The sequence below is a fragment of the Dermacentor albipictus genome, chromosome 5 (genome assembly GCF_038994185.2).
Source record: "Dermacentor albipictus isolate Rhodes 1998 colony chromosome 5, USDA_Dalb.pri_finalv2, whole genome shotgun sequence".
NCBI classification, from domain to species: domain Eukaryota; kingdom Metazoa; phylum Arthropoda; class Arachnida; order Ixodida; family Ixodidae; genus Dermacentor; species Dermacentor albipictus.
In genome coordinates this window covers 62,216,965-62,229,295 of record NC_091825.1, presented here as the reverse complement: position 1 = coordinate 62,229,295, position 12,331 = coordinate 62,216,965, and the positions used below count along the sequence as shown (strand labels likewise).

Here is a 12,331-nt window from a genome sequence, read left to right as displayed (position 1 = left end):
GGTAACAAAACAATTGTAAATGATGATATCGTCGCAGGATACAATTGATCGCATGTGTAAAATTGCATAACTGTTGTGGTTACGTAACCATACTTCGCTGTTACTGAGGTGCCATTCGGTTCTCTCGATATCCAAGTGAGCAAAAATAATTTTGCATTGTGAGTGAATTTTCGCGCGTTCGTGCTTTCATTAGCCGACAGAAAGGTGAAAAGAAATTGAGCATTGCAAGAGGATCACATATAACATTGCAGCCGCTAAGCTTATTTAGGTCGTCGGAAAAGTAAGTTGCTAGCTGCTAAGATAATGTACTTTTCAGTGTGGTATTGTTAGCTTCACGAAAGATAGCGATAACCTAAAGAAAACAACGCAAAATGGTTGGCTCATAAAATAATGGGAAATTATTCGCACCATTCTCACGCGCGCCATTATGTAAAAACAAGTAATTGTGCTAAATTGCTCCGTTTTCACTGTAGTGTTAAAAAAAAGCAAAAAAAAATACAAGAACGTGTGTGAAGTATCATGGCGGTCCTGTCACTGCGCTTTCATTCGAAGTGACCTTCAATCGCTTTCACCCGAGTATTAAATTTACTGCTCACCACTCTCCTAGTCAGATCAACTTCCTGGACACGACGGTCCACATAGAAAATGGGAAACTGAGAACGACACTTTACCGGAAGCCTACGGATAGCCAGCAATATTTAGACTACAACAGTCATCACCCGCGACATTGCAAGCAAGGAAGTTTTGTCGGACAAGCGAAACGAATCAGAAGAATCTGCAGCAAAGACCACGATTATATTCACCACCTAAATGACCTTAAAACAAGGCTAGCACAAAGGAGCTATCCCCAAGTTGCTCTCGGTAGAGCTTATGATGCCGCATCAAAATTGGAGAGGCAGTCGGAACTGCCGAAGAAACAGCCCACTAGAATCTGACAGACCGCCGGCCTTTATAACAATATATTCTAATGCCCTCGCAAACATAAACAACATCCTACGAAAATAGCACCCAACATTATCAAATAACGAGCGTCTGAGAAAAGCGTTCCCGGATGCACCTAGGGTTACCTATCGCCGAAGCAGGATCATTAAAGACATGTTAGTGCACGCGAGTCAGCCAACAGCATTCCCCCGTTATAAAAGCACGTTATTGCCCCAGGTGCAAAACCTGCAGACACCTTCAAAGTGACATTGAAATTAAAAGCACCGCAAATAGTTATACACATGAAGTCAAATCTAGCTTCACTTGTGCAAGTTCGGATGTGATTTATATGCTTGAATGTTCCTTCTGTAAGAAACAATACATCGGTGAAACAGTACAATCAATGAACGTCAGACTAAACGGACATCACACGGACACATCTAAAAAGCTTCCCAAAGCCGTCGCGGAGCATTTCAACCAACCAGGTCATAACTTTCATGAACTTCAACTCTACATCTTACAGTCAAATTTCCGTTCTGAGCGAGAAAGAAAATACAGAGCACCACACCTTGTGCACAAGTTCAGCACACTGCAACCAATCGACATAAACGTCTCAAAGGGAGCTTTAGAATCTATTCGCTATGCTAGATTTCAAGCTATATGCAACACTTAGTTTGGTTTCTTGCCGTATTCTTTTTGTTTCTTATTCTTTTTTCCTTTTTTTTCTGCCCTTTCCTTTCCTCTGTTTTTTTTTTTTCAGCCGGTATGTCAGAGGACGTTGACACGGGGTTGACAGAGGGGGGGGCCTTGTGCACAGCATTCCTTTACTCTCAATTCGACACGCTAACACACCTCCTCTCGTTGCCGCGCCCTCCCGCCTTACACCCTCTCCCCTTTAGATGAACCCCACCCATATACACTGTGGCGAGGAAAGCATATGTCGCCTTCAAGAAGACTAGTCCACTTGTCGAAATGTTGCCTCCTCCTTTCACCTTGGTCTCATTTTGCTCATCATAGTGACCTACGTGATTTAACCTATGATGTTTTTGACGAAGAATCAGAAACAATGTAAAAAGTTATGTACTGGGCCAAGGAACGACGTAGAGTTCCTCTAACTAGCTGATGTAACTTCACTGCACAGTAATACAGGCGTTTTATAACCGGTTTAAGAATAGCATAAAGTTGAGTTTCACAACAGCAACGTCAAATGCATGAGGTGAACACGAGCTGAACAAGAACAAGAAGCACCGTGGGTGTACAAGAACAGCAACACCGTTTTGCGCTTTTAAAATGTATTGTAGGAATGGTAAGTGCCCTTCGTTTAAGGAAATGTGGCACTGGAGTGCAATATATCATGAGTTCAGTGCAGTCAGCGTATTTCATTACAAAAATTTGGCCCAAATCGCTCAGAGCAAAGCGCCACCATGGTCATTTCAAAGCGCGCCGCCGAACGCCAATCCACAGTAAGACAGGGACGGTGCTGCCACCCATATCCTGATCTAGGGGCCAATAGACACGACAGCGGTTGCGGGCAAAAGAGGTAAGTTTAAGTTCAACGCACGGTACGGTAAGTTCGTTCTCTTCTGAAAAACAAACAGCATGCAAATGTATCAAGCGGACAACCTACGGAGGGCGCACAGAAGCAGAGCCGCGTTAAAGCCCACCGTAGGGTCTAAACGACGCTACCGAAGTGGTCACACGTCAAATCAACACTTCTGTGCCCACCGCGGTTGTTTTCCGTGATCAAGGTCGCAGGTGTGACCCCGGCCGAGGCAACTGCATTTCGACGGCGGCCAACTAAAAGAAACGCTTTTGCTCTTGGATTTAGGAACGCGGTAAAGAAGACCCCGGCGTCCAAATTAATCCGGAGTGCGCTACTGTGGCGTGCCTCATAATTCCATTGACGTTTTGGCACGTACAGCCGCGGAATTCAAACAAATTTTAATACTTTTGCCACGATGTGATGGACCATGGGAGGCAATCGGAATATGCTCTCGGAGCTAACAAAGTGTGGCTCACAACAGCGCCTCAAGCAAACGCCTTCCATGTGCGGTCTGTGCGCTACAAACAGCAGTGGTGCACGCAAGAAATGTTTACCATCAGCAAACCACTTTCTTTTTGAAATAAACGCCGAAGAAATTAAACATTCATCGTCAATTAAAGCAAACAGTACAGAAAGCTTCACTGGCATCGACTTCCACAGTAGGTGGAATCTGCATAATTTTTTTAGTACTCACCATGTGGCGTGGTAGTGCCGCTACCGTGCTCACCGCTCCACTCAGCGGACAGAAGGGGATTGGGGCTCAAGTCGCGCAGCTTCCGGCGGTTCGCGGGCGAAAGAGGTGACGAACCCGGAACTCTCGCACTCCGTTCGCCCTCAGGACGCGGGGACGTGAAGCGACCGCTGGTGATGAGCGATGACATACTGGCAATGCCATAAAGTGGACTGCGGTGACGGCGAGGCTCTTGTGGCTTCTCGATCTCATCGTCGACTGCAAGGAGGGAGCCTTCGTCGTTGCTTCTCGGTGAACGCAGCATGGCCTGCATCGCGGAATTTATGAGCTATAGATAAAAAAAAATTAAGAAAGCCTGCATAACTGTGCGGCCTCGCAAAATCGCAAACGCAATTCCAACCAAGCTGCCCATGGTCCGAGTCAAATATAGGACAACAATCGATTGATGAAGAATACAATTCTGCATCATGAAGATGAAATAACCAGGACCCCTATTCTCAAAAAAGTTATCGCGATAGTGTAGGTTAGCCAATCGTGCTTATTTTTAGCGAAGGCGGCCCACCGATGAGAAAAAGCAGTTGAGAACAAAAACATTTGCTGGTTCGGCCCCAGGAGGTGAAGGTATAGATATTGCATTCGCTAACTCGTTGATCTGTATCACGCTAAACATCTTGTCGCCGTTGGCTCTACAGCTGTGTATAGCTGTTCTAAGATTGCAGTGTCCCGTTCTCTCATGCGAAAGGCGCCTTTGGTTCTAATATGTCATGTGCTTCCAAACAGGGAAAGTGTAGCACACGATCTACACAGAATGCTAGCTTCTTTCTCTACAATGCACGATCAGATTTGTCAACATCTGTGCGTGCATTGTAGAGGAAAATGTGCATCATGTGCAGATGTGATCACTTGCCTGGAGAAATTATGGAGGCTGTAGGTCTAAAAACACTGGGAGAATCCTGTGTACACTAGGTTAGGTTAGTACTACTAACCTAACCTACTAACTAACTAACTAACCTACTAACCTAACCCTACTAACCTAGTAGTGTACACTAGGTTAGTAGGGTACACTAGGTTAGTAGGGTACGCAAACTTCTAATTAAAAAGTTTATTGTGAAAATGTAGTTTTGTAAAAATTACGAGAAACTACTACAGAAAGAAAGCTTGATAAATACCAGTGCTTGAGAGACCAAACATAATCAAAAACAGGAGAGAGAGAAAATGCAAACAAATTCACAAGTCCAAGAGAAGAAACACTAAGATCACAAACTGCGTCTACGACTACTCTCCAGCAACTCAGTTTTTTTTTTATTTCCAATGGCATAGAACTGGAAGAGTATGCTTGCATGAGGAAGCTCTCAGTCTGCCTATTAAAAAAATAAATGTGTTTCTCGAAAGATGCTGTCGTGCACGATTGGCGATTGCAATGATGGTCTTTTTTTTCTGCACTTCGATTTTTTATCTATTTCCTTTCTGTAACGTGTTTGCCTGGCCCTCTTGCTGTATTGTTTCTTTGTGAACTTAATAAATCGCCTTACTTTCCCATTAAACGTTAGTTGGAAGCTAGCCCTAGTCCCTATCTAGCGTCATTCTGTTGACACTGATTCATGCTATGCGTCCCTGCAACACTTGTATACGTGTGTGTGTGTGTGTGTGTGAGGTGGAGGGGGGCGTGCGTGTGTGCATGCGTGTTCCTGTGTGTGTGTATTTGAATGTGAAATTGAGTCCTCGTTCGGAGGTATCGTTCTTCTCTTGTGCAGCCTCATCAGCTCATTAACTATACCCTATCAGAAAGACAATGAATTAGAACAAATGAACACACAGGACGCTTCGTTCTTGTTGGTTGTATATTTGTTGCGCAGTAGTTAATAATAAATACACACCAACCCGTCCAGTTTGCAGGTCTTATGTCGGGCTCATGAGCCCGCTTGTGAGCTGGAATATGTGCATGGCTAGGCATCCTGTAATTTAATAACTTGGCCACGTGCGTGCAAGTCGCGTGTCAGTCTCTTGATTTTCCCGATAATCTTGTGTGATGTGGAGGCGCTGAGAGTTTCTGCAGGATGTTGTACTCGACAAATATGCACTGCAAGTGCTTTTTCGATTGCGTCCAGTTCAGTTTCTCCGGGTGTAGGCTGTCCTGGAATGGTCCCCATTTGTATTTAATTTGATGTAGTGTCATATTACTGTTACTGGTTATACTGATATTGCCACATCAGTATACTATACATGGCTGACGTTTGTTTGTGCCGTCATGATTCGCAACCTCCTCTGTATATTTGGCAGTTGCATATTGTCTCCTGGTCTAATTGCTTAGCGCCATATTGCACGGAATGGGCGCGTTGTGTTTCAACTTCAGGTGCTCCTGAGGCTGTCTCTGAAGGCAGGGGCTGTCGTACTTGCGGCTCATGTGCTAGCTGACATAGTATCTTGCGACCTGGTTCCCAGCTCTTTAGACGAAGAATTTGTGCCGCAGGCTACACCTCTGCTCTGCTTAGGTGCTCGTTCGTTTGCTCTTTCTCGTAGAGGTCTTCAAGCATAGTGACGTTGTAAGGACTTCTCAGTACGCGACGCCTATTTTCGATGAGTTGTCCTTTTTGCATATTGCTTGTAATTCATACCGTAGAATGCCTTGGACTCAAGCAAAGAACATGCGATGTTCACATTTTTCTGTTCAACATAGGTAGAATTTGTGTCCAGGTGGGGCATAATTATATCAGCCATGTGTTGGCTCTGCCATCTTGGTCTTACAATATCTTAGAATTCGGAGAAGTTGACTTGCGGGTATATTTGTCAGGCTATGCGAAGCACAACTTGCAATCTGGGGTAGTTCTTGATTCTAGTCTCATTTCCGACGTCGATGTCACTGACTCATCAGAAAGCTAGAGACCAGACAGGCTCAGAAAGCACTGCAATGGGGTCGAGGGCTTGTTGCATCTTTTTTGATTTCTGTATAATATAGCTTTTCCATAGTCTGAAGTACCCTATAGACTGACTGTAGTACTTCTTCTAGTATGCATGTATTGTTTGTGTGGGTGGGCCAAATAAACCTGTCTCACCTGGAATATTCTTTCACAAAGTTACCGTTGAACCTAAGTGTTCTACCACAAATTTTCTCGGTCATCCTTCCTCCTATTACAGTAGCATGAGCCACTGTATTAAAGCCTTGCAGGAGCTTATGCGAGGAAGACCCAGCTCCGGCAGCGTTGAGTTTTGAATTGTTCTTTTTATTTTTATATCGCGCTGCATACGCTGCGCGGTCGGGAGCTAACTACCTCCTCCTTGACGGGTGCTGCAGGAGGAACGAGTTATGGCCAGTGGTTCGGGCCCGGGCCCGGGTCAAGGGTCGTCTACAGCCTCTTCACTCTCTTCATTCTTTCACAAGCGGTATTACACAATGCCCTCCAGTAAAGTTTCGGCTGGCAACTCCTACCCCCCCCCGTATCTGCCAGAAGGAACATTTTTTATAAAGGTTTTGTTTCAGCTGTACGCATTACGTAATGTGAGCATTCATGTTCTTTGGCATTTATACGTCAGTAGAACCAGCTACCTGAAACAGTACTTACTACCTGATCATGCTTATTTGTGATGTGCTGTTGAGCAGTAGATATTGATGCAATGCATGTTTTCCACATTCAAAGTATCGGAAAGATGCTTGTTTTACAGTTCTGCCGTATGCTTTCGGTTGGTGTTAGTATTCCTTCTTAGATATTCCATATGCATCCCCCCCCCCTTATGCAAAAGCCTTTGGAAGTTTCAACGCGCAATAAACAATGATAAACTAAATCTAAGTACAATAGCTCTTGTTTTTTATCTGTAATTCCCAACGAAATGCGACTGTCACGGCTACAAATTCAACCCCTCACGTGTTGTGAGCGCAGAATGCCATAGCCGCAGGGGCACGGGAATTCATTGAAGAACAATACCTTGTCGACAGGTCTGCGTTTTTTTCTTTTTGCCTGTATGCAGGTAAAAATTGCAATAAATGAGTGTTTCATTGCCAAAAAGCGGTTTGTGCCCCTTCAGTTATTACATTGAATATTGAGTAAAATTAAAATTCGGTGATTTCTTTTAAAATACCAGTGTGAAATGGTCTTGCAAGTAGAATGTAAGTCCGATATTTATAAAGGTAGTAATGACAGATGATATCTGTATATGAGTTCGCACACTAATAAATGTAATGTTACACTTATTAGAAACTGATATTAGAAACTTTCTTAGGCATGGTATTTCTGCACACATGATTAGCTTTGGACGGGCAAGAAAGGTTTATACTTAAGGGATGCAATTATTCAGAGAAAGGGAAAGAACTGGCTGACTTCACTGCACAGTTTTAATTTGCTTTTGTATCACCTACATAAGTACAGGCTGTTTGCCTGCTTTTCGCATTGTTGTACGAGTTTTACAAGTCTTTGCGCGAGGGTGCGTTCTCACTGTGCCACTATAGCAAGTAAATAATGTCATGCAACTTTTAATTACAGTTCAAAGGAAGGGTTAATACAGGGGCCGTAAGGATACAAAGTGCGCAACGTGTTCAAGGTTTACTAGTTTCTGTGCACGAAAAAAAGTTCTCCATCGCAGAAAAGATACAACTTAACGTCCATGAAACATTCGCAAACAAATTGACGACGCTGTTTATTCAAGCCACGGAGTCAAGTATGTTATCGTAGAAAATTCGTTATGATAGGCTGCACGTTTGGCGTGTCAAATTTGATAAGTGAGTTAGGTAAGATAACCTTTCAAGGTACATCGGGAAAGTTACGCGTGAAACAACCGACGCGAAAAATTTGGAGGACGCTTAAGCTTCGCCTTTGAGAGTGGAACTCGATAGCATTCAAAGATCCCTGACTGCTTCTCACGCATACCGGTAACTGCAGCTTATGTAACCTTAATGGTTACAGGTTTTTTTTTGCGTATATTTTTTCGGTGTTGCTTATCATTTGTGCATAATCCTTTTGCCCCCTTTTTTGATATAGGTGCTTGTTTACGTGTACAGATGCAAACGTGTATAGATGCTGTGTTGGTGTAGATAGGAATGTGCATATATATATATATATATATATATATATATATATATATATATATATATATATGTATGTATGTAAAAAAAGAATTCATATTATAGATACTGCCATATTCACATCGGAACATATATATATATATATATATATATATATATATATATATATATATATATATATATATATATATATATATATATATATATATATATATATATATATATGTTCCGATGTGAATATGGCAGTATCTATAATATGAATTCTTTTTTTTTACATATCTAATACATTCTATTTGTGAATATGCTGCAACATTTTGTCAACGAAAGGGAACAGGAAACTCGTCAAGCTGCGATTGTGCAGCTTTTTGTTCTTGCCCTTGCATTTTCTTTTGCTGTAAAAAGGAAGATGCGAAATAACGTTTAATTACCTTGAATTGAAACGCTGGCGGCTAGCGCTATGCACGAAGGCTAGTGGGCAAGCTTTCTGGTAAAAATGCAGCCCCTCGCGTGGGTTGCGGATGCGCGAAGGCGAGCGCCATCTGGATCGTGTTGTTCCAACGAACCGAGCGCAGCGCGCCGCTATATAAATGGTAGAAACGCAGGAAAAGTGGTTTATGCTTGAGTTTTCGTGCAACAGAATTATGTTTATTTTGTATATGCAAATCACAATCTGACAGTATCATGTCAATAGTCTGTGTTTAGGTTGTACTTTACGATTTTTCTGACGCATCTCACCTTGAAGGATTCAATTAGTTCAGTAACGCCTTTGCGCCACATGTAGGACCTGCATGGTTTGGGTTCGGAATGATTTTTCGCTAAACGGCTGTCGACGCAAGGCGCTCACACCACATTTTATGCGGCACGGAGCCCTTACCTCTATCTCGTAAAACATATGCAACTGTCTTGTGTTTACCGCAACTTTGAAACCTGGAGTATTTTGCTGTCTGGTCATTCACCCTTGCCGAGGTTGCGATTATTTAAGCTTCTACGTACGCGCAATTTTTGGGTGCTGTTCAAAAAAAGAAAACTTTGAAGACCCCAAGGGGCATGTCGTCTCGTGGGTACCGAACACCTCGTAGTACTAACAAGTCGTAAATGTGGGTCTAGACGTGAAAACGCACCTCATTTGCTACGTAGCGTGCCAGCAAACGCTTAGAAAGATGAGCATGTAATCTGCGGTAGGAGGCTTTATTGAGATAGCATTTATACAGACACTACAGCGCATTTCTGCCGTCGCCGCCACCGCGATGTTCCGTATTAAGTCCAAGGACGATAACACTTCCGTCGCGCGTAGTATGCTGTGTGTGCGAGTGAAAGAACGCGAGAGAGTGCCAGTGACCCGGCTCAATCTGGCGCGCGAAGGAAGAAAGCGGAGAGCTAACGCGCCTTCTTCCGTCGCGCGAAAAGCCGTGGGGGGACGGAAGGAAGAGAGGTGGGGTGGGGTTCTGCCAACACCTCCTAGACTCCTCCTCGTTCTCTAGAGGGTGGTGTTTGCGCTCGGGCAGCAGCTACACATTTTCCGACCGGGCGCAAGGGGAAGTGACGATCGCAGCTCAATCTTCCTCGCCGTACATGGAGGAAAGCAGGGAGCGCAGGGAGGCAACGCGAGGGCGACTGCAGGCGGCTTCGACTCTGCCGACCAGCGCGTACTTCGCACTACCGCGCGCGCCATATCTTGTCAACCATCCGCAGGCCGCTCATACCTTTGTGGGCGACGTGTACTCGCCGCTCTCGCATTGAAGCGATAGACCGCACGAAGGTCACTTCGCTCGCAGCTGCTGCCGTGCTTGCTCACACCGGCGTTTTGTCAGCGAGTGTCCGCGCTCATCGAGTGTGATGTGTTGAGGTTTGCTTGTGCGCGCTGACCCCACGCCAGTAAGCGAATGTTTCCAAGTTTATGCGGCCGATAAAACTGATATCCTTACTTCGTATACCTGGCTTATAATTTGCTATCGCAATCGATGCTTCGCATTTCTCGCGAAACTGCGACTCTTTTTTTTTTATTCTCCTTTCGCGTATGTACGGGATTCGGCAATCTACGTCTCCGCGCACTGCACTTGTTGAAGGAGACGTCATTTTCCAAAACAAACTGTAAAATAGCTCACTGCGGAATCTTGACGGAGAATCGCAAAGATCGCTGCGACGTTGTGACCAACCGGTTAAGTGCAGCCGAGAAGGGGGCGAGGAGGGGAGTCGGCACTGAAACTAAAATTTTCGTTGCATGCGACTCAAAATGCAGTTGCAGTGCAATGAAAATCGCATCACGTGGAACAGGCTTTACACAGATGGGAGCGCTTGACCGGTGTGCGCTATACGTTGTCATCTTGTGCAAACAAAAGTCTCATCATCCAACTCAATAGCAGCTTTGTTCTACAAAATCAGATCGCGCCTCAGATCGCACCTCAGATTGTTCTACAAATCAGATCAGCAAGATCGCGCCTCTTTCGCTCATTCCCTACTCTTGGGGAAGGGGTACAAGAAGAACAGAGAGTCAGCAAGCGTGCACAGACCTGTAGGGGAACATTTGCTTGAAATTGGTGGGCGCCCGTACAGACCAGTCAACTTCATAAAACCCAACAGCGCTTCTGTGGCATCGCGCATGCACACGCACTTCGTCCAAGTTCTCGGGATCTTTTCTTGCAGAGTGGTCTGTCGCCCGAGCGGTTGAAGTGAGCCGATCCATCAGATCCGTAAGATCTTTTAAGTCTATCATAAGGCTGTGTTAAGGAAATACGATTGGAAGCGGTCTTTTTTTCCACCTACGCTCCGATTGTGCACAAAAACCTAAAGTTAGCGCCATCAATGGGGATTTGGGTTGAAGCCAGTGAGAAACTGTCGCTTTACCGACGTTATAAAAGTGTCAAGGCCTGAATTCCCGCTTTGAATGCTATGCAGAAGGCAACTACCCTTCCCGATTACCGTCTCTATGGCGCCCTGCCAATGAAACATTGAATGAGGGTTACCTGTTGTCGCTTGCCTAACCGTCTCTTGGTCTTGGGCCTCCCAACTCGGTGCTTTCCGGGTGAGGATACTTTCTTCCCGTGGGACGGGGGGCTTTGAGGAAGCCCCGTGCCTTGTGCTGCCGGGCTTTTCTTCGGCATGACGTCAGGCGAGATGGCACTGAGTTGTCGATGTCTTCCGCCGAATTGAAACGGACTTCTTCTTCTTCTTCTTCTTCTTTGACTTGTATGTTGCACTCTCGTTTGGATGTTCTGTGCTGGGATACTCCTGCAAGGATATGTGCGTCGCCATGGATAAACTGTATTGGATGTCACATCAATTAAATTGTTAATCTAATTTTACCTCTTCTTATCCTTTCTCTGTAGACATGTATATGAATTGTTGCTTATTCGAGTTCACTCATTGAGTAATACATTTCAGGAATTGACCTATATTGAATTTCTTATATTATTATTATTATTATTATTATTATTATTATTATTATTATTATTATTATTATTATTATTATGCACTGTCGTACTTGCCAATCGTGTCAGCGTGCCCCTATAGAATATGTAAGCTCCATTAAATACCTTGGTGTTTTCTTTGACAGTGACCTATCATGGAATGATCACATGACATATCTTTGCGACAGGCTCAGAAGTGTTTCCTCGCTACTTTTTAACATTAAATCCATTGTTCCGATGTCTGTAAAAATCACTATCATGCATGCCTTAGCATACAGTGTGTTACGTTATGGCATTACATTGTTCGGGTTTCGCTCATCTCGATGGCTCTGTCGAGTTGGCAGAATTCTAAAAAAATATGTTGAAGTCCATTGCTTATAACTCTTCCTCGGCCGACAATGTGAACTTGTTTATACATCTGGGTCTTCCGCCATATAAAACTTTGTTCACTCAAACGGTTGTGGTAAAACATTTTTGGAACCCTGATTTCAAACAGGGATATATTGCTCCCCGTGCACTGAGGAAAATATTGCGTTTTATAGTACCGCACTGCAACACAAGATTTGGTAAAGCTAGTAGGTATGCTTATGTCCCAAGAATATTCAATGACCTACCTGATCATATATTTACTGCAACTTCGAAACGAAACTTGAAAAAAATTTTCAAGGCCCTATAAGATTTGTATAATACTACGTTTCTCTTTTCTTGTTTCTTGTATTTCGTTTGTCACTGATTTCAGCTGAGTTTCTGTTTCA

The 12,331-nt window shown here is 44.0% G+C and overlaps 1 protein-coding gene across 4 annotated transcripts in view; it reads right to left on the bottom strand.

Annotated features, from left to right (window-relative positions):
• LOC139060463 (uncharacterized) overlaps positions 1–11,327 on the bottom strand; it is a 62,153-nt gene extending 50,826 nt beyond the window's left edge. For all 4 annotated transcript variants that reach the window (XM_070539597.1, XM_070539599.1, XM_070539598.1 and 1 more), the window contains exons 1-2: positions 11,133–11,327; positions 3,159–3,462 (exon numbers count right to left, since the gene is read on the bottom strand). In XM_070539597.1, coding sequence (XP_070395698.1) covers positions 3,159–3,462; positions 11,133–11,270 — 442 coding nt within the window. In that variant the 5' untranslated portion in view covers positions 11,271–11,327. The remainder of the gene's footprint in view (positions 1–3,158; positions 3,463–11,132) is intronic.
• Between the last annotated feature and the right edge of the window lie 1,004 nt (positions 11,328–12,331).